Source organism: Thermobia domestica, chromosome 6 (assembly GCF_964235325.1).
Source record: "Thermobia domestica chromosome 6, izTheDome1.hap1.1, whole genome shotgun sequence".
Lineage (NCBI taxonomy): Eukaryota > Metazoa > Arthropoda > Insecta > Zygentoma > Lepismatidae > Thermobia > Thermobia domestica.
This window is the reverse complement of record NC_137459.1, coordinates 172,898,062-172,921,614: the sequence shown is the minus strand read 5'-3', so window position 1 is coordinate 172,921,614 and position 23,553 is coordinate 172,898,062. Positions and strand designations below refer to the sequence as shown.

The 23,553-nt window shown below is 37.5% G+C and overlaps 1 protein-coding gene across 2 annotated transcripts in view; it reads left to right on the top strand.

Annotated features, from left to right (window-relative positions):
• Window positions 1–23,553, top strand: part of LOC145688337 (protein O-linked-mannose beta-1,2-N-acetylglucosaminyltransferase 1-like) — a 312,951-nt gene that overhangs the window by 280,663 nt on the left and 8,735 nt on the right. For both annotated transcript variants that reach the window (XM_081762458.1, XM_081762459.1), the window contains exons 13-14: window positions 15,975–16,083; window positions 16,698–16,769. In XM_081762458.1, the coding sequence (XP_081618584.1) occupies window positions 15,975–16,083; window positions 16,698–16,769 (181 nt within the window). The remainder of the gene's footprint in view (window positions 1–15,974; window positions 16,084–16,697; window positions 16,770–23,553) is intronic.

Genomic DNA, 23,553 nt, shown 5'->3' with positions numbered 1-23,553 from the left:
GAATTGTATTGAAAATGTACGTACATCCTTCCGAATGCGAAATCTTTTTGGTTTAGGTCTTAAAATCAAATAGTATTTTCACTATAAATATTTCTTCTGAAACATTGCACATATCTCCAGTAACAATCCAATGCCTTTTTTTTATTATAGACATTGACAAAGAAGTAAAATTATGCAATATAAATGAAAGTTAGTACTTGTACTTACCAACAGCCTGGTCACAGCTTGTGTACAATGCACTCAGGTCCCTTAGTCAGGGTCACGTGGGTCACTGTCGCGTGTGGTACACCCCGAAGCATGGATCAACGCATAGGTGAACCTTACACTCCGAGCACACATAATTTGATCTCTTCCTTTTTTTACTATTGGAGCACACCACACAGTCCTTGCATTCGTGAACTTTCTTGGGCCAATGTTTAGAATTGGCAGCTTCCAACCTTTGTATTTTTAGAGGTGGAGGTCGACTTATTATGTGCGACGGTCCTGGAACTGGTGGTGTCCCCAGAGCCACCAGTTCGTAAATCAGTTGTAGTCTATAGTCTCGTAAGGCAGGGGAAGGTCGAAAGAAACGTAACAGAATGAAAGAGTTTAAAATAGTTTGGTCAAGAAGGTAGAAGAAAACCTTCTTTGTCCATTTCATTGTCCGTCTTCGCACGTTATACGTGTTCGTCATCTTGTCAGCATTGTCAACGTAACCCATGTGTTTATTGTATTCCAGAACAATGTGCGGCTTGATCGCGTTTTTATGTTCGTCAAGGAAGTTACCGTCGACAGGAAAGTTGTGAAAGTTTGTCAGAAGAAAAACGTCTCGTTTATCTCTCCAACAAACCGCACATAAGTCATCCCTGGTCCGTACATGTATGTCCCCTCGTGTTGTTTTGAAAAAGCGGTCTTTGAAGTCGTCAGGCATCGAACGTCTGTTCTTGTTGACGGTCCCGCAACATTGCGTACGCTTTGTTGCAAGATCGTCAAAAAGATCAGGAGAGGAAAAGAAGTTGTCCATAAAAATTTTATGGCCAACTCCTTGAACTTTCTGTGTCAGTTCAATGACCAATGCGTGTGTTGAAGTCATTTCTGTTGTCTGTCTGGTCTTATCTTTGCCAAGGTAAACGATCTGATCGACAACATACCCCTTAGAATCACAAAGCATGTAGAGTTTCACCCCAAATCGTTTGCGTTTCTTCGGGATATATTGCTTGAAAATCACTTTACCTTTGTACAGAATCATGGCTTCGTCAAGCGATAAGTTTTCTGTCGGTTGGTACAGTTTATCATATTTGTCACGTAGATATTCGAAAACGTCCCTCAGTTTCCAGAAGCGGTCATAGGACTGGTCGTTCACGTTAGGTGGTCTGCTATTGTCAGAGAAGTGAAGAAAGCGTAAAATGTGAAAGAAACGATTTCTGGAAAGATTTTCGCCGTACCAAGGAGAGAACATGATGCCGGACCGATTCCAATAGTCTGAGTACCTGTCTCGTCTGTTGTGTCCCATACTAAGGTGGATAGCAAAAAAACGATACAGTTCCTCCAGCGTAATGGGTGGCTCTATTTTGGATGGCTTGTGTCTTGCAACATGTTGTTGATAATACCTATTCGATTCTGTCAACAACATGTTGAAGAAATCACCATCACAAAATAGACAAAAAGCGTCAATGGGGTTTGAGGATGCAGTCAGTCTGTCGGTCTTTGGTCCAGCTTGCAAAGTGAAAGGGAAAGGTGTAGGGGAAGGTTTAGATCTGTCCCGTCGAATCCACTGCCTGTAGTCTGGACGTGTTTCGTCGTCGCTGTCGGAATCGTCTTCACTCAATGTCTCGGGTTCGATGTCTGGTTCGTCATTGTCACTAACGTCCAAATCATCTACATCTTCTGTGTCGGTCTCCTTCTTGAATTTCTTCTTTGGAAAGGCTTGTTGCTGCCATCTCGAAATGTAAGCGAACCTACTACTCTTGATTCTACTCTCTTCTGCGTAAAAGAATTCCATCCACACACACACCGGAAAATGAACCACATGGATTTGTACACGAGGAACAAACAGCGCAGTTTGAGCTCGTGGGTGTGAGGGGTGGGGGGTTAGAGGGCAAATTGTGTATATAGCCCACTTGTTAAAACGAATTGGAGATAACATAGCTTCCTGCTCGTGGCTCATAAATTATTTCCGTCGAGATATGTTTAGTCTACACAGGGAGGAAAACACGATTTCTCAATTTCACTCTTCCCCCCCGCACTCCTAGCTGTGGTAAAAAAAAAAGAAGAGTTTTCTTCGCCTTCTTCCAATGCGGACTGTACTATACGTTGAATCACCATGACATTCCCTGCGAAACATTTATAAAATCCTGTGAAACGTAGAGTTTTTAAAATTTAAAAGCCATTCTTTTTAAAAATCACAAACCTAAATTTTTATTGCTGTTAAAAGCTAGAAAAAAGTAGGAACAGCACATTTATTTTTTAAAATGATGTGCCTTATTGTATGAAGAGATAGTCCATACTGAAAGAAACCAAAAAGGTTGGTTCTCAACCGGTGTGTCGCTGGTAAAAGTAGACCTTTCGCCTCTGTCAGTACAGTGGCAGCGGGACGAACGGATGTACACTTTTGACAGTGTACTGTCAATGGTAAACTAAAGGTTATACATTTAAAATCTACATCTTGAACAAAATCTAACAATATAAGTTATGTTTATTCAGAGCTGCAAATTAAGAACGCTACAGTATCACAAACATCGTAAAACGAATTTTTGGAAGGGTCTGCAACAGTAACAACGAAAGTAACAGGAACAGAGTAACGTACATCCAAAGTACTTTAGTGTCAAATACTATAGTCATCATATGGCGTATTTCGAACAAGCAGTAACAAAATTACAAGACATTGAATATTGACTATTTTTTCAAAGAACTTTACTTCGAAAAAGTTTCTAAATAAGAATCACATCCAATTCCGTAGATAGTTTTAAATAAATACAAACATCGCAATGCCATTTACAGCAATTTGATATATCAAACCGTTCCGAAGATATGAAAGAAATTGTTAAATTTGATATATTGATTAAAATATCGTATTAGCGGGAACGTTTTAAACTAAATTTTGATTTACTTTGCTTGTACAACATTACAACAATCCTTTTTGGCATGTGTAATTACAACAAGTTCTCGAAATTACATAATTTTAGACAGGGTTGCAAACTTTGCCATATCTCCAGAACAGTTTAAGGCATTGAATTGCTCTAAACGTCATTATGATCTTCACATCTATTGAAAGCCATCTATGCAATTGGATGAGCTACTTCCCTAAGTAGGTACTTTTCGAAATAAATGCTTTTGAAGAAAAGTCAGGTTTCATATTCATACGAAATCCGTGATATCACGACTATATATTAGACACTAAAGTACTTTGAGTGTGCATTGGCCCGTCCGTCTTGCATTATTACTGCTATAGAGGAGACAAAAACATATATGTTTTTGATACTGTAGCGTCCTTAACTTGCAACATTGAATAACAGATGTAGTATTGTAAGGTTTCATTTGACATGTAAATTTGTGATATCACGACTATATATTAGACACTAAAGTACTTTGAGTGTGCATTGGCCCGTCCGTCTTGCATTATTACTGCTATAGAGGAGACAAAAACATATATGTTTTTGATACTGTAGCGTCCTTAACTTGCAACATTGAATAACAGATGTAGTATTGTAAGGTTTCATTTGACATGTAAATTTGAAATATATAGTAACCTGACGTTACTATATATTTCACCGGGGGTTGAAAAATCTTTATGTTGGGTTGGCAACATTGTTAAGTTGGTTGTATCACAGAGTATTTTAAACAACGTCTTTCTCTCTGTATTTGAATGGTACAAAATTTCACCGTTTTTTTGTGAAGGGCGATCAAAATAAATGGTCCACCATGTATACAGTACATTTTTTTCAGACTGTGCTTTCTGCGTAGAAATTTGCGAAACACATTTTAAATTTGCATCAGAATTTATTGTTTTCGGCATCAATGAAAATAAAATGAATGATTTATTTTACTGTTTTGCATGAACATGAAATAAAAAATAAACAATTTTATATACAACAAGCACTTATGATAATGAAAAGCAAAAATAAATAAATAACAAAACTAATTACTTCTTTTCAAAGTACTAACTGTGTCATTCCTCAGATTATCTAATATGGTATCTGGTTTAAAATTTGCCCACATGGAGCTTTTTATTTAGCACGGAATCTACAGGGCAAGTCAAAAGTCCCTTACCATCTCTTATAAAATGAAAGCGAGTGTAGGTAGCGGAATTTGTAATTGTAGGGACACGTTAGGCCGAAGGGGAACTCTTATAGTGCGTGTCAAGTAAACGGCCTCCATCTTGCTGTCTCTATTTTGAATCTCGCTCAAAAAGTCTAAATGGAAAGGGGCTTGTATGATATATAAAACAGAGCTAGAATTTTAAGAGAAGCTCAATGATGTAATTATTTAACATAACTGTAATAACTATGAAGTTATAATCACATGAAACACAGATTACATCTTACAAAATGTGTTTAATGTGCTGGCAGTGTTGCGCTATGCATGTTTGCACACATATCTCCCAAGCTGTATGAATACGAAACAAGGTCTCAGGTGTGATTTGTGCACATGCATCTGTATCCGTTGCTCCAAATGATCCAGATTCCTAATCATTACGCCATATACCATTGTGTTTAGGTGACCCCACATGTAAAAGTCCAATAGTGATAAATAAATTGATCTGGTAGGCCATTTCACTTTCCCACGTCGACCAACCCATCGATCAGGAAATTGTTTATCTAGATACTGATGAACCTGCAGTCCATAATGAGGTGGCGCCCCATCATGTTGGCAAGTAAGAGAAAAGTCTGACACTGAGGGAAGAATGAGTTGCTCTAATATGTCCAAGTAACGCTCTGCAGTTAAGTTGTCAGGGATAACAAATGAGCCAATGATACGTATCTCCCAGATCCATGCCCACACCATAATTTTCCCTGCACCAACCATTTTACACTGATTTGCCCACTTGCGGTTATCTGGAGAGTGGTAGCGATTTTCTACAGGGCATAATTCCCACACATGCTCTCAACAGGATTCTCAGATATGTGCATATTTCAAGATGGCTCCAAAGTAAGTAAAAGGTAAGCCTTGACAAAAGTGGTCGCTAAATACTTTAGCAGGAAGTCGGAAGATTTAGGGACCGTCAGCTCTACAGTTCCTCGTGTTCCGAATAACATGTGCTGTGGTGTATGTTGTCATGGTGTATTTCGCTTTTTTTTTTTTTTTTTCAGGTATAAGCGTGAAATAAAACATTGCACCACGCTTTATTCCGAACACGAAGGACCGTGGTGCTGGCATTACCTAACACTTCCGGCTTTCTGTGTTCATTGTTGTCAAGGCTTGCCTTTTGCCTACTTTAGACCCACCTTGAAATCAGAGCATATCTGAGAATTCTGTTGAGAGCATGTTTGGGAATTATATCCTGTAGAGAATCCCTTGAACATCCATTTCACATTGATGAAATATACATTTTTGGATTCCGTATGTATGGCTTCCTTTACAATGATATGGATCGCCACTCCACGGTTTATCGATTTCGAAATAGCTCAAGTTGAAATTTAGTTTTTCGACAATTTTGGAAAACCCTAAAATTTGGTTTACGACAATTTTGGAAAACCCTAACTCTGAAACTATGCACTTTTTTCCCACAGATACATACATATGTCTTGTTTTGATGTAAGGAATTATCTTTTACTCTTTAACACTTTGTCGGTTTAGTTCATTAACACCACAAACACACATACACACATATATATATATGCAGGAAAACCTCTCTAAACCGGACAGCCGTGGGGAATCAAAAATTGTCCGCTATAGAGAGGTGTCCGCCTTAGAGAGGTTTCAATATTTTCTTACGTAAATTAATAAACAAGGTAATATGCAATTAGATTTTTTTTTTTTGCATGACTCACGTATTTATCAATATTACCAAAGTGTTATTGTACCTGCATTATCTTGCGTCACCCAATTCCCTATGTTCGAGGCACAATATGGGAATAAGACATTATAGTTCTCTGCACTTTACACTTTTCGGCAGTGTTGGGCAAAATCAATTGAAATCAATTGCAATTGATCAATCAATTGAAAGTAATTGCTCTGAAAATCAATTGCAATTGATTTCAATTGTAATTGATTTCAATTTGTAATTGACAATTAATTTCAATTGCAATTGAATTCAATCATAAAATTTGCAATTAAATTTTCGTCAATTGTTAATTGTTAATTGGTCACCAGGCAATTGAAACTTTTAATTGTTAATTGTCAATTGCAAAGTGTGCAATTGAAACATTCAATTGTTAATTGCAATTGACAATTGAAACTTGTAATTGTTAATTGTAATTGTTAATTGCAATTGAAGTCAGCAATTAAAACTGAAGATAAGAAGATGTGTGTATATTGTATTGTCCACTTGTTACTGTTTTACATATTTCAAATAAGGTACTTATAAGAAATGCTGGATACCTACCATCCCTTCCCCCCCTGGGAAGAAAGCCGTGAAACTAAGTATTTTTTAAATATATTATGTTTATAATTCTATCCCCCTCGAAAGAACTCTATATGCCCGTCATGCATACAATAGGAATGAGCACGAGCGAGTTCGAGCGAGTTTTCTTTAAAACTCGACTCGACTCGAAGCAGACATCTTTGAGTTCGACTCGAGATCTCGGCTCGAAAAATTTCCCCCAACTCGACTCGAATTCGGATCGAGTTTCCAGTCGAGTCGAGCCAATTCGAGCTAAATCCTTTGTGTACTTCCAAGTACTACTATACAATGATACTACTACTACTACTACTACTATAACTAATTATTATTATAACACCGTGTACCTGTATAAACATGGAATATAGGCGGTTTGTATCGGAATACTAAAAATTAGTTAACTATCGATCTCGGTAGTCAAGAAATCTTCAGGAGGCAAGGACATCGGTCACGAGGTTCTTGGTTTGAGTTCAGGAGGAGCAAGTATTCGGGCTCGAGCCAAAAATTGTTAGAAGTTATGGGACTCCAGCCAAACATGTTTAAAACTGCTCGACCCGGGTTTAGGGTTGTCAACGACTCAAGCGGCTTGCTCACAGCTCATTCACTTATAGAGCCGAACCGAGAAGTGAGCCGAGCCAACAGCTCATCCAACCGAGCCAGCTCGAGCCGAAGGCTCACACGAGCCGAACCGAACCGAGCTGATTGCTTACCCCAACCGAGCCGGTTCGAGCCATTGGCTCAGTTAAGCTAACTCGAACCCAGCCTATGGACTCGCTTCAACGGAGCTGGTTCGAGCCATTGGCTCCAATCAAGCCGAGTCGATAACTCATCTTTACCGAGCCGGTTCAAGCCATTGGCTCAATTGAGCCCAGTTGATGGGTAATCCCAACCAAGCCAGCTCAAGCTGTACGCTCAGTTGAAGCGAGCCGGGCCGGTTGACATCACTATTCCGGTTGGGATTCTACTTTGGCTAAAAAAAAAATGGACCGTGTAGTTCTCAGCCTTGATGGTAAGAACTACAAAAAATGATATGAAATCTTTAGTTTTACGTCCGATGCTTATTCCGGTTAGGCTAAAGGAGACGGTGATGATGGCAAATGAATGAAATAAAGAAAGTAGGAGGAAACGAGAGAACCCCGAGAAAATACACGAGCACGGTGTTTGTCCACCACAAAGTCCAAACTGCGCGAGCTGGGATCCAACCAGGGACCTCAAGCACCGGAGGTGAACGTTCTACCACTGACCCACCGCGCCCCCTGGTAAGAACTACAGTATATACTTATATTGGTGCTCACGGCGTCATTAACTTGTTCCACCACCAACGAATTTCGAGTTACTTTGTTTTGCATCTTTTGTGCGTGTTTTGTGTCGCTTTGTGCGTCTATTCCCACATTTTGTGCATCACCGGAAGTGGGTCAAAATGGGCCTACAAATATGGCGGGAGAAATTATTGCTCTTCCGCCACCAATGAATTTCGAGGTCGTTTCCTTCACGCCGTTTTGTGCGTCATGGGAAGTGGGTTAAAATGAGTGCCCAAGGTGGGACGAAAATGACCAAGAGTTCCGCCACTATTAAATCTCGAGGTCGTTAATTTCACATGGCGTATCATTTTGTGCGTCTATTTCGACGTTTTGTGCCTCACTGGAAGACGGTCAAAATGGGCCTCGAAGGTGGGACGAAAATGACCGAGAGTTCCGCTACTATCGAATTTCGAGGTCGTTAATTTCACACCGCGTACCCTTTTATGCGCCTATTTCGACGTTTTGTGCGTCACTGGAAGACGGTCAAAATGGGCCTCGAAGGTGGGACGAAAATGACCGACTTCTCCGCCACTACCGAATTTCGAGGTCCTTCCTTTTACATCGACTACTGAATTTTCGTACTGTTTCGTGCCCCCATTTCCACGTTTTGTGCGTTACCAGAAGTGGGTCAAAATGGGCTTCCAAGATGGGACGAAAATGACCCACTGTTCCGCCACTATCGAATTTCGAGGTCGTTAATTTCACATCGCGTACCCTTTTGTGCGCGTATTTCGACGTTTTGTGCGTCACTGGAAGACGGTCAAAATGGGATTCGAATGTGGGACGAAAATGACCCACTGCTCCGCCACTACCAAATTTCGTGGTCCTTCCTTTCGCATCGACTAGTGAATGTTTCGTGCCGTTTCGTGTCCTTATTTCCACGTTTTGCGCGTCACCAGAAGTGTGTCAAAGTGGATCTCCAACGTGTGACGAAAATGACTCACTCCTCCGCCATTACCGGATTTCGAGGTCCTTCCTTTCGCATTGACTAGTGCCTGTTTTGTTACGTTTTGTGCCCCTATTTCCACGTTTCGTTCGTCACCAGAAGTGTGTCAAGATGAGTCTCCAAGGTGTGACGAAAATGATCCACTGTTCCGACACTATCGAATTTCTAGATCATTACTTTCGCATCGTTTAGTGCCCTTTTTTTAAAGTTTTCTGCGCCTATTTCTCGTCTTGTGCATTTAAAGTGGGAATTAAATGCCTCACTGTTCAGCCGCTATCCAATTTCGGGGTTGGTTCTTTCGCATCGTTTAGTGTGTATTTTGTACCGTTCTGTTCGCCTACTTCCACGTTTTGAGCATCACCAGAAATGCGTCAAAATGGTCCATCAATGTGTGAGGAAATAGAGCCATTGTTCCGCCACTATCGAATTTGGAGGTCGTTTCTTTCGCATCGTATAGTGCCTGCTTTGTACTGTTTTGTGCTCCTATTTCCACTTTAGTGCGACAACGAAAATGGGTCAAAATGGCCTACAAGTATAGCGGAATAACTTAATGCTGTTCCGTCACCATCGAATGTCGAGGTCGTTTCCTTCACATTTTTTATGCATGACTTGTGTCGCTTTGTGCATCAGTGGGAGAGGGTCAAAATGGACCTTGAAAGTGGAATGGATATGTCTTTTTCTGCCATATTTGTAGGTCGTCTTTGACTCACTTTCGTTGGCCTACAAAACGTGAAAATATGCGCAGAAACGGTAAAAACATGCACTAAACAATGCGAAAAAGCGACCTTGAAATTCCATACTGGTGGGAGAGAGGATCATTTTTCTTCCCACATTCAATGCCCATTTTGACTCACTACCGTACCATTGATTCACAAAACGTGGAAATAGGTTTACAAAACGGTAGAAAACACGCACAGGATGATGTGAAGGAAACGACCTCGAAATCGTTCCTGACGGAACAGCATTTCTAACTTGTTCCGCCATATTTGTAGGATAACATTGACCCACTTCCGGTGACGCAGAAAACTAGGAAATAGGCGCACAAAACGACACAAAAAATTTCCATGTAATTAAGCTAAATTTCCATTTACGTTTGTAAGCTTAATTATATGGAAAATTTTATACATTTTTCCTTTACGTTGGTCTACTTTACGTTGATTTGGTACTTTTAAATTTTATTCAGTTTTCCACTGAAAAGTATCTATAATTCAACAAGGAAATAATTATTAATTATAATTATTACCTATATAATTGAATTCATTGTAATTTGTTCCATAACAAACACTTTACCATTTCGTACTTGCTGTTATGCCCGTTCTTCGCATGGATCAGATAAAATATCAATGTAAACGAACTGAACAACGGGAGAACAATTAAGAAACATTTCTAAAATTGGATATATTTTGTGTGAATATATATCCAACAACGTACATGTGTTTTCATTGGGAAGGCCGATGGGGGCTGAATTTGAACGTATACACTATCGGGAGTGTCACTATAAGTCTGACCAACCCCAATAAATATGGATTCGACACAAATTCTACTACTTTTACATGTCCCGGTAAACCACCCCTCAGACCCCCTTGGTTCGTGTTGTGAAAAAATCTCCTCTGGCCCCCACCAACCCCCAACCAATACCGCGAAAACTATGAATGTGACACTAACATCTGCCATTTTCTGCTACTTTTTACATATGCCGGTAAAAGTCCCTATAATCCTCTGGTTCCAATTTTGAAAAAAACAATGCCTCTGGCCCACAGCCAGTGGGGGCTGTATTTGGAAGTCAACGCCTGTGGAAGTATCACCATTCATCTCAGCGACAGCGAAAACTATGGATTTGACACTAATATCGGTTACTTTCCATTATTTTTACATGTCTCGCAATTCCGCACCCCCGGTGACTCCCGGCCCGCATACAATGGTGGCTAAATTTGAAAATCATCGCCAATGAAAGTATCACCATTGATCTCAGCCACCGCGAAAACTACGGATTTGACATCGGTCATTGTGGATTATTTTTACATGTCTCGTGATCCCCTTTATAAAGCCCCCCTTTCATAGCTGATGGGGGCTAAATATGAAAGTAAACGCGGTCTTGAGTTTCACCATTGAGCTCAGCTATCCCGAAAACTATGGATTTGACATTAATATCGGTCATTTTCGATTATTTTTACATGTCTCGGAATTCCCCCCTCTGGTGACCCAAGGCCCGCATACAACGGTGGATGAATTTGAAAGTCATCGCTAATGGTAGTGTTGCCATTGATATCAGCAACAGCGAAAACTACGGATTTGACACTAATATCGGTCATTTTGGATTACTTTTACGTTTCGGTATCCCCCCCCCCCCCGTTGACCCACGGCCCGCAGCCGAACACGGTAAATTTGGAAGTTAATGCGATCGGAGTTTCACCGTTGATCTCAGCGACTGCGAAAACTATGAAATCCACACTGATATCGTTCTACTTTTACATGTCCCGATAAACGCCCCCCTGAGACCCCTAGTTCGAATTTTGTTGAAAACGCTTTGCCTTGGTGTGGGACCTGGACCAAGGTATCTTTGACCAAAATTTGGTAACTCTCGGTCGACTTTTCTGGTCCCCAGGCCGGTCACGGTAAACGTCCCCTGGAGACCCCCTAGTAAGGAATTAAAAAAAACTCTTCGTCTTGGTCTGGGGCCTAGACCAAGCTACCCGTAACCAAATTTTGAAAAGTTTCGGTCCACTCGTCTCGTCCACAGGCCGCACAAAGAGAGACAGACAGACACACGAACAAACTCTATTTTATTTATATTAGAAAGGTCAGATCCGCCGTTATTGTATTAGTGCGGTGCTTGAGCGATTGATCGTAGAAATTCAAACTCCGTTGAGTGATAATTTTATAGGCTTGTTTTATTACAAGTTTAAACTCTTTAGTCAGTAGAGAAGAGGGTATGAATCATGGGTCAGAATTGATGACAATGGGTTTTGGTGGGTCTGTGGGTCACAGTGGGTAAGAGTGGTTTATGGTGGGTGGTGGGTCAGAGTGGGTCACGGTGGGTCGTGGGTCACGACGGGTGGTGAGTCAATTGGTCGTGGCTAAAGTTTTCATTGCCCCACGCCCTCTCTGAACTACAGTGTTGAAAATTAATCAGTGAAAATCAATTGCAATTGATCAATCAATTGAAAGTAATTGCTGTGGAAATCAATTGCAATTGAATCAATTGCCAATTAATTTCAATTGCAATTGAATTACAGAATTCAATTGCAATTACTTTCCACTGCAACTACTTTCAATCAATTGATCAATTGCAATTGATTCTCCTTTTTCAATGGCCAACTGCAATTAACAATTAACCATTACTTATTTCAATTGTTAATTGCAATTAACAATTAAATTTACAGATTAATTGTTAATTGTTAATTCAATTGAAATTTGCCCAACACTGCTTTTCGGTACTCACTACGTTTTCGGTGTGTTGCTTGTTGTTAATTTGTGAGTTAATTGCAGTCCAGTAATGACTCTTTTAAAGACAATATGAGTCCCCGAGGTCAAAAATACCAAACTTGTCTTCTGCTTCGTTAGAGATTCCAGCGGGACAGTAGAATGATGTGTCATCATAATCAGTGGGCAACTGTCAATCACTTTTGTTTCTGAAACAGGTTGGGTGGGAGTGGAATGCAAGCAAAGGACATAAGGATGTTGTGAAACAGAGACCCTTCCTCTGGGTTGCTGAACAGACAGTTGAGGAAGCAAAATGTTGTCACACTCTCATGTTCTTCCTTGGTGACATACGTATGAATTACTAAAAGTGTATTTTTACTGTACTTTTCAACTTGTTTCTGGAGAAAGTGTCCGTAATTCGGAGGTAAATAATACCTATAAAAGACAAGAAAGACTGTCCGTGTCCGTACTAGAGAGCGTCCGCTTTAGAGAGGTTTGCCAATATGTTTCTTTATTATTACAGTGTTTGGGGATTACAAAATATGTCCGTTATGGGAGGTGTCCGCTTTATAGAGGTGTCCGTTAGTAGAGGTTTCACTGTATATATATATATATATATATATATATATATATATATATATATATATATATATATCATATGCTAAAATTTTGTACCGTGCAAATAAGGGTAGGGGAATATTACTTGGAGTACCCTGTGATACACAATAGTAACAGTGTTGTCGACTCAGCATAAAGTTTTATTCTTTGTAAATAACACTATGTCAGGTTATTAGGTTATTACATATTTACATATTTTAAATCTACATATAAAATGAAAACTTACAATATCACAATTGTCAAGCAGTGTTGCAATCTAAAAATGTTACAGTATCACAAACATCGAAAAGCAACCAAATTTTGCAGAGTTCTACAGCAATAATAATGCAAATGAGATGAACGGAGTAATGCGCATCCAAATTTCCTTAATGTGGAATACTACGGTCATCATATGGCGTACTTCGAAGAAATAGAACCAAAGCCACAAGGAATTGAAAAGTTGATTTTTTTCAAAGAGCTTTATTTATTTATTTATTATTATTTTTTTAAAAAAATAGGGAGGGTTAAATAAGTATCACATCCAGTTACGGAGATGATTTTCAATCGATATAAAGATCATTATGCCATTTATGGCAATTTGATATCTCAAACCATTCGGGTGATACGAATAAAGGTGGTAAAATCACGTATTTGTGGAAACTGTTTAAAACAATTTTTGATTTATTTTCCTTCTGTAACATTACAACAATATTTTATTGGTAGTTGTAATTACAGAAGTTTGGATTTACATAATTTTAATGAAACTTTAACAGTTTTCATAATATTTCTAGAACGGTTTGAAATACCAAATAACTGCAAATGGCATTATGATTTCAATGTCTATAGGAAACTATCTATGTAATTGGATGAGGTACTTATCTAAATAGTTTTTCGAATTTTCAATCCCTTGTAACTTTGTTCGTGTTCATTCGAAATCCGTCATCATGTTCATAGTATTAAACACGAACGTACTTTCAATATACGTTGACCTGTCTGTCTCATTCGCGTTATTACTGCTGTGGAGGACACCAAAATTTGGATATTTGTAATGCTGTAGCGTCCTAAATGTAACATTACAAGTTTTTGTGTAACACGTAGATTTGAAATGTGTAATAACTTGATGTAGTGCCATTTGAAAATAATACACCTTTATGTTAGGTTCGTGACACCCTTAATGTTGTGGTATCACAGAGTATGCTGAACAATGTACTCCTGCCGATGTTTGCATGATACAAAATTCCAGCTTTTTTTTCATTAATATAAAAGCTACAAGGCGTTTTAAGATAAATGGTCTACTCGTAATTTGTATTATTTACTCATATCATTCAATCTTGCTCTCAGTGTCAAACATTTCCACCAAAAAAGATGAAACAAAGACGCTTAATGATCTTTCGTCAGTTGCGGCATTCATTGAAAACGTTTTTTTTAAAAGGAAAAAATGTTGCCAGTGAGTAGTCTCAGTTCGATTTATTGCTGTCCCAGTTCGATTAAACTTACTTTATTTAACACCAAAACTTTCTACGATAATTAGTCCAAGAAATTAAATTATTTTTTTATTTTGTTAAGGCACTGAATTTATTTAATACTTATCATTTATTAGCTGTAATTCCAAAAACACATCCTTCTAAGATGGTGCTCTCACTTATTATATCTTAACAGCCTAAATGTACAAATATGGCCACAATATTTAACAGCATAAAGGGCCTACCCGGTTTCAATGATGTAAACAGACTTTTGGGGAGATGGCTAAAATTCAGCTTAAATGTAAAAGAGTATGCAGATTCTATATATGAAAAGCAAATTGTCCTAAAATGGATGGAACGTACTTAAAAAAGCATGAAACATTATAATTAATGTCAATGGAAAATAAATTAAAAGCAAAGAACTCCACTTGTCTCCAAAAACCAAAACAGGGAGATGGCTGAAACTGAAAAAACTGAAATGAAATGAAATCTTTGAGTTTTACGTCCCACAGTTATGCTGGCTAGGCTAAGGAGACGGTGATGATGAGAAATGAATGCAATGGTGGAATGAAGAAAGTGGGAGGAAACAGGAGAACCCCGTGGAAACCCACGCACACGGTGTTTGTCCACCACAAAGTTCACTTGATGGGAGCAGGTTTTGAACCCGGAACCCCATGCACCAGAGAAGAACGCTCTACTACTGAGCCACCGCACCCGCTCTGGCTGAAATCGAGCTCAAATGTAGCAGATTTTATATTTTAAAAGCAAATTGTCCAAAAAAATGGATGGGACATAATCATAAAACACGAAAAATTTAATGTTAATGGAAAATTAATGAAAACACATTCCTCCACTTATCTAAAAAATCATAACAGAGATATGACTGAAATTCAGCTCAAATGAAGATGAGGCTATGTAGATTCTATATTACAAAAGCAAGTTGTCCTAAAATGGATGCAACATAGTCAAGAAGCACGAAACATTAATATTAATATCAATGAAAAATCAATGAAAAAGAAACAATTCCTCCTCATATCCCAAAAATTGCAGTAAGGATATGGCTAACAGAAAGCTTATTTCAAAGACTAGTGAAGAGCTTAGAAATTATATATGGCACGTATGTCAAAGTCAAGTTGTTTGAGTAAAATCAATAATAACGATAAAGTATATGTATCTTCTTCGAATTGCGAGGGCATCCCACGCGCAGGTTACGTGCTTCAAATATCTCACGTCTTGATTTGGAATCTCTAGACTCGATTTAGCACGCAACGTGACTTTGACCTGATCACGTGACACAGTCTGGTGCTTATGGCAAACCGGATAGCCCTTTACAAGTCTGTTTATCAACAAAAAGGGTATCTTACGTACCGGACTATTGTTCTTTATAACATATACATATTATCGTTGCAGTATATACAACAACTTACGAATAAATCTCTATGTACTAAAATAAACTTTTAGATATTTTTCCTACTTTTAAATGCAGTTGTTAATAAGATCTTGTAACATCAAATTGTGAAAATGGTTGAACGAAGCTATATATAAAGGATGTAAATAAAACAATAAATGTAGAAAATAAAAAATAATTTCAGAACCTAATTCACTTTATTAGAAGTCCAGGAATTTATTTTATTTACCTTGCTTCAATACTATCAAATTTTGATTTATTTAAAATGTACCCATTTTATTTCTTTTTCTATTTTCAGTGTAAAGAAAGATAATTATGAAGAACTTATTGTAAATCTTATTAAACAAGGAACCATATTAGACCATAGCAAATCGCCATGTGAAGAAAACTTTATACCCGATAAGAAGGTGAGTTAGGTTCATAGTTGGATTAAAAGCTTATCTGTTGCCGTTATTAATACTTATTGTAATTATCTGCATACTATATTCCTCTAAGTGTTGTAATAGTATGTTAAAAATAGTACATAACGTTTTTTTCTTTGTACACACACTCAAATCCTCTAACAGTTAAGATTGCATAGAGTAATGGACTTTTAATCTGCAACTGACACGCCTTTGCAGCATTTAATTCCTTTTGAAAATGAGAATTACTACTAATAGTTTAAAATTTGCCTTTTGAAAGAAGGCAATTAAGAACAGGGTTTTATAAATTGGAAGCGGCATTTTTTTTCGTAGTAATTGTTCTATTTCTATATTATGTTATGTGTTATTCAGATTTACTTTAAACCAAGCTAAAAGACATTTTCCTTAATTTTCCTACTTAATGAGAACTGTTTGAACAGTTGGAGTATTACAATAGATGAGAATTTTCCTCTTTTAAGAGAATAGTATTCTTTCTTCTACTCTGTGACGTCTTGTAAAATCTGTGATTTTCTCGTGATCGTGAATATCCAAAAGGTACAATTTGCTACTAGCATACTGCATTGTACTTCTTTTAAATAATCTTCTGTTTTCAATTTCAGGGTGAAGTTTATATAATGTTCATCAAAATGGAAGAACCAAAAGATTTTGTTACGTGGCTACAGGTCGCTAAGGTATGTAGTCGATTATTGTATGTATATCGTGCCGAAATTCAGTGGCGAATTATACTTATGTATTTCAAAACTCCAGCACTTCCTGTGCGTTGTAATAAAAGAATTTATTTTCTACAAAATTTCATGATAACAATAGGTAAAGTGATGTCTACCTTTTTAAAACAAGGAAAAGAAAAATAATTACTTATTACAGCCCACACAGAGAGCTGCAGAACGTCAGCATAGTGTTTAACTTTTTAATTTACTGTCAGCTGATTTCATTGGAGTTCCCGTCCCTGACATGCACCGAGGCTTTACGAGGCGCAAGCGCAAACGAACAGTTCAACGTGGAGATTGAGCTACGTGTATACTTAGCAGGAAAAATTAGTGGTAGTGTAAAGTTATCTTTCATATGCAGAAATGGAAAAGAGATTTTATGGTGCAAACTTTAAACTTAATATGGGAATGATAATAAGTTTCTAAAAATTTTGATACTTCCGTATATATAAATTTGTCTCATTATTATCAGATAGTCAGTGATAATAGTCTGATTCTTTTTCTATTTATTTGTTGTAATTCACTATTTCTTCCTTCGTGGTTCAAGTGTGTTGAAATTTCACTAAAGTTTAAAGAGATGATACGTTTCTCTAAGGGAATATCTCTATGAATTCCCTGTATTTTTGCTAGTTTTATTTTTTTCTAAAAAATAGAGCCAAATTTAGAAATAATGATTAAGCAGAATATTTTTTTTCTTCGAGATATTGTCCAGCACAGAAAACGTTAACTGTTGTTGTATGATTCAATCGACGGGCAGTTAAACGACTTACGTTAGTGATAAACAGTATCTTAAATATAACGATCATTTTGCTTTATGGTACTTTTTAGACTAGTGGGAATTCCAAATTTTAATATCGTTCTTTTGCCCCTAAAAATTGTAAAAATTGTTAAAATCCTTAGAATTCACAGAAATGTCTTCATAAAATCTGAGTAATGATTTAAATAAATCTTTTTACGATTCAGTTAGATCATAGCATAACCTGAAGAAATATAGGTAATGTTTTAGAAATGTTTCATCCTATTTTCCTTATCTGTTCAAACCGAAGTCGAATTAGAACAAAATCCTTCTCTATATTAGATACTTCTAGCTGCAGTTCTTTCAGATGTCCAGAATAACGAGAGTGTATGTGTATCAAATATAAAGTTTATACTAATACTTGCATCATATTCATATTAGGTTATTTGTAAAGTAAATATTAATTCTCGAACATTGCAACTAGGTATTCAAGCGAACTTGTCTTCTTGGGGTGCATTTTCTCCCATCTTCCTTTGTGTAATAACGAAAATGGAAATTTTTGCTTTTACGTTGAGTTCTTTATTCAACTTCCAACTTTGCTTTCCTGTAGTAGATTCTATAGCTAACAAAACTACTTTAACATATACTGTGTTTGCATGACCTATATTTGATCCGTTTGATTTTGATTAGTTTCGATACTGACATTGCCTTGTTTCCCAGCACATATAAGTTGTGCAAGCGAACATATCAGTTTTACTATTTTGATTACCTGACCACAACCTTATCAGTGCCTGAAAATAACATCTTTCATTTCTTAGGTTACCTAAGTTCAAACTTATATCTAAGGCAAGAAAAAGCAGAAAGAAACAGATATATAAAAACATGATAAGCACTTGAACTTCCCACAATGACCACCCTCTTATCCGACCCACCAGGTGGGGAGGAAAGGATGGCATCATTTTTTAATCGATCACTTCTTATTTTTTTCTATGAAACCATTGTCAGCATTTGAGCTATTGTCCCTCACACGACGCAGATTCGTGGCCTAAATTGCTGTCGCAAACAAATACTAAGCTAAAATTAATAACAAAAGTTAATGTATAAATAAACATTCAAAGGAAAATAAATATCATAAAAGGCAATAAATATTGTAAAAGGAGAAAGAAATATTATAGAAGAAAGCAAATAAAAACCTACGAAAAATAAAATAAAAGATAAAACATCGCAAGCAGATATTATAAAATAGTTAAAACAACACATTTCATAGATAAAACTAGTACCGACACCAATAAATATACAGAAAAAAACAAACAGTAAAACAGGCATCGAATTTTATAAGATACACCAGCAAAGAAACACAATGCCCGAAATACAGGAGCCAAAGAAACGATCAATGTATTTGAATTCTTGCACGTAGCTGATATTCTGTTTCCTTGTGTATTATAATTCTTGGCTAGATTTTGTTACTATAAGATTGCAAATAACCTTTGCATATTCTAATTTAGTCCTAAACTACGAATGTTCGTCTGGATTATTTCTGATATCCTAAATCCATCAGCAAATCTAATTATGATTCAAGTTTTACATATGCCTTACTGAGAATGAAGTATATGCACTTCGAAATGTTACTTGCTAATCATTTCACGTCCAAGTCTTTTATCTTTCTTTCAGTTTTCTGAATTAGATTATCCCAAAATGTATTAGATTTAATTTTAGTAAACGACATTGTCCTGCATTTATTGATATATAAGGTTCTCTTTGTATCAATTTATATCCTTGTTCAGATTTTCTTAAAGTAGTTCACAATGTGTGGTATTATTAATGATTTTAAATGCCTTTCCATTGGGACGTGCCTTCTTTATACGATAAATTAGAATATTTTAACTTCCTTCCCTTTTATGTGTAAATTCTATGAGTCTAGGATTGTAGATACAATATTCTTGTTACGTTTCTGCGCCGTGAGAATGACATTTTCAGGCTGTCCTTGTAAAAAAGTTAAGAATGGTCTCTTTTTTTTTAAAAAAAAAAAGCATTCAGATTTTTATTTTTTTTAGGTTTGTTCGTCTACCCATCTACTTTCTCATCTTGAGTACTCCTTTCCTTTTTGCTTGCTTTTTATTCGTTCTTTCTTTTCATTTAATTTTATTTTCTCTTCTTTCTTCTCCTCAGCTTATTTCCCATTCGTTACTTATTAACCTTTACTTTACCGCCGGCCAGCAGGGTGTACGCTTCTCCGTACCGCGGGAAATTTAAATGATTTTTAACAGTTTGTAGTGTATGAAAGAAAAGCTTCTAAAATAACTACTATTGCGTATAGAGACATAAAGTAAAAAGCATTTTGTTGCCAAAGGTCTCTGCTATAATTTTGGGGGTCATTTGAGATACTTGGTACAAACCGAGCAGCGCCACGGGGCGCCAAAGATCAAAAAATCTAGAAAAAATGCTAAATTTGGGGTGAAAACACCCCCAACTCCCTTCGTTTCAATTTTGTTTGTAAAGAATTGTATTGAAAATGTACGTACATCCTTCCGAATGCGAAATCTTTTTGGTTGAGGTCTTAGAATGAAATAGTAATGTTTCTATAAATTATTTTCTGACACCTTGCAAATGCGAAAAAAATGTGTAAAATTTATGTCATTGCAGTGTACCAGAAAACATTTTTTTCTGACGTTACGAAATGCGACTAAGTTATGAAATTACTTTTGTATTCATAAGGAAGGTCCCTGGTATAATGTTTGAGTCCTTTGACATACTTGGTAGAGACTCAGGGGGCGCCACGGGGCGCCAAAGATAAAAAAATCTAGAAAAAATGCTAAATTTGGGGGTGAAAACACCCCCAACCCCCTTCTTTTCAATTTTGTTTGTAACGAATTGCATTGAAAATGTACGTACATCCTTCCGAATGCGAAATCTTTTTGGTTGAGGTCTTAGAATGAAATAGTAATGTTTCTATAAATTATTTTCTGACACCTTGCAAATGCGAAAAAAATGTGTAAAATTTATGTCATTGCAGTGTACCAGAAAACATTTTTTTCTGACGTTACGAAATGCGACTAAGTTATGAAATCACTTTTGTATTCTTAAGGAAGGTCCCTGGTATAATGTTTGAGTCCTTTGACATACTTGGTAGAAACTCAGGGGGCGCCACGGGGCGCCAAAGATAAAAAAATCTAAAAAAAATGCTAAATTTGGGGGTGAAAACACCCCCAACCCCCTTCTTTTCAATTTTGTTTGTAAAGAATTGCATTGAAAATGTACGTACATCCTTCCGAATGCGAAATCTTTTTGGTTGAGGTCTTAGAATGAAATAGTAATGTTTCTATAAATTATTTTCTGACACCTTGCAAATGCGAAAAAAATGTGTAAAATTTATGTCATTGCAGTGTACCAGAAAACATTTTTTTCTGACGTTACGAAATGCGACTAAGTTATGAAATCACTTTTGTATTCTTAAGGAAGGTCCCTGGTATAATGTTTGAGTCCTTTGACATACTTGGTAGAAACTCAGGGGGCGCCACGGGGCGCCAAAGATAAAAAAATCTTTAAAAAATGCTAAATTTGGGGGTGAAAACACCCCCAACCCCCTTCTTTTCAATTTTGTTTGTAAAGAATTGCATTGAAAATGTACGTACATCCTTCCGAATGCGAAATCTTTTTGGTTGAGGTCTTAGAATGAAATAGTAATGTTTCTATAAATTATTTTCTGACACCTTGCAAATGCGAAAAAAATGTGTAAAATTTATGTCATTGCAGTGTACCAGAAAACATTTTTTTCTGACGTTACGAAATGCGACTAAGTTATGAAATCACTTTTGTATTCTTAAGGAAGGTCCCTGGTATAATGTTTGAGTCCTTTGACATACTTGGTAGAAACTCAGGGGGCGCCACGGGGCGCCAAAGATAAAAAAATCTAAAAAAAATGCTAAATTTGGGGGTGAAAACACCCCCAACCCCCTTCTTTTCAATATTGTTTGTAAAGAATTGTATTGAAAATGTACGTACATCCTTCCGAATGCGAAATCTTTTTGGTTTAGGTCTTAAAATCAAATAGTATTTTCACTATAAATATTTCTTCTGAAACATTGCACATATCTCCAGTAACAATCCAATGCCTTTTTTTTATTATAGACATTGACAAAGAAGTAAAATTATGCAATATAAATGAAAGTTAGTACTTGTACTTACCAACAGCCTGGTCACAGCTTGTGTACAATGCACTCAGGTCCCTTAGGGTCACGTGGGTCACTGTCGCGTGTGGTACACCCCGAAGCATGGATCAACGCACAGGTGAACCTTACACTCCGAGCACACATAATTTGATCTCTTCCTTTTTTTACTATTGGAGCACACCACACAGTCCTTGCATTCGTGAACTTTCTTGGGCCAATGTTTAGAATTGGCAGCTTCCAACCTTTGTATTTTTAGAGGTGGAGGTCGACTTATTATGTGCGACGGTCCTGGAACTGGTGGTGTCCCCAGAGCCACCAGTTCGTAAATCAGTTGTAGTCTATAGTCTCGTAAGGCAGGGGAAGGTCGAAAGAAACGTAACAGAATGAAAGAGTTTAAAATAGTTTGGTCAAGAAGGTAGAAGAAAACCTTCTTTGTCCATTTCATTGTCCGTCTTCGCACGTTATACGTGTTCGTCATCTTGTCAGCATTGTCAACGTAACCCATGTGTTTATTGTATTCCAGAACAATGTGCGGCTTGATCGCGTTTTTATGTTCGTCAAGGAAGTTACCGTCGACAGGAAAGTTGTGAAAGTTTGTCAGAAGAAAAACGTCTCGTTTATCTCTCCAACAAACCGCACATAAGTCATCCCTGGTCCGTACATGTATGTCCCCTCGTGTTGTTTTGAAAAAGCGGTCTTTGAAGTCGTCAGGCATCGAACGTCTGTTCTTGTTGACGGTCCCGCAACATTGCGTACGCTTTGTTGCAAGATCGTCAAAAAGATCAGGAGAGGAAAAGAAGTTGTCCATAAAAATTTTATGGCCAACTCCTTGAACTTTCTGTGTCAGTTCAATGACCAATGCGTGTGTTGAAGTCATTTCTGTTGTCTGTCTGGTCTTATCTTTGCCAAGGTAAACGATCTGATCGACAACATACCCCTTAGAATCACAAAGCATGTAGAGTTTCACCCCAAATCGTTTGCGTTTCTTCGGGATATATTGCTTGAAAATCACTTTACCTTTGTACAGAATCATGGCTTCGTCAAGCGATAAGTTTTCTGTCGGTTGGTACAGTTTATCATATTTGTCACGTAGATATTCGAAAACGTCCCTCAGTTTCCAGAAGCGGTCATAGGACTGGTCGTTCACGTTAGGTGGTCTGCTATTGTCAGAGAAGTGAAGAAAGCGTAAAATGTGAAAGAAACGATTTCTGGAAAGATTTTCGCCGTACCAAGGAGAGAACATGATGCCGGACCGATTCCAATAGTCTGAGTACCTGTCTCGTCTGTTGTGTCCCATACTAAGGTGGATAGCAAAAAAACGATACAGTTCCTCCAGCGTAATGGGTGGCTCTATTTTGGATGGCTTGTGTCTTGCAACATGTTGTTGATAATACCTATTCGATTCTGTCAACAACATGTTGAAGAAATCACCATCACAAAATAGACAAAAAGCGTCAATGGGGTTTGAGGATGCAGTCAGTCTGTCGGTCTTTGGTCCAGCTTGCAAAGTGAAAGGGAAAGGTGTAGGGGAAGGTTTAGATCTGTCCCGTCGAATCCACTGCCTGTAGTCTGGACGTGTTTCGTCGTCGCTGTCGGAATCGTCTTCACTCAATGTCTCGGGTTCGATGTCTGGTTCGTCATTGTCACTAACGTCCAAATCATCTACATCTTCTGTGTCGGTCTCCTCCCAGAGGGCTTCTTGAATTTCTTCTTTGGAAAGGCTTGTTGCTGCCATCTCGAAATGTAAGCGAACCTACTACTCTTGATTCTACTCTCTTCTGCGTAAAAGAATTCCATCCACACACACACACCGGAAAATGAACCACATGGATTTGTACACGAG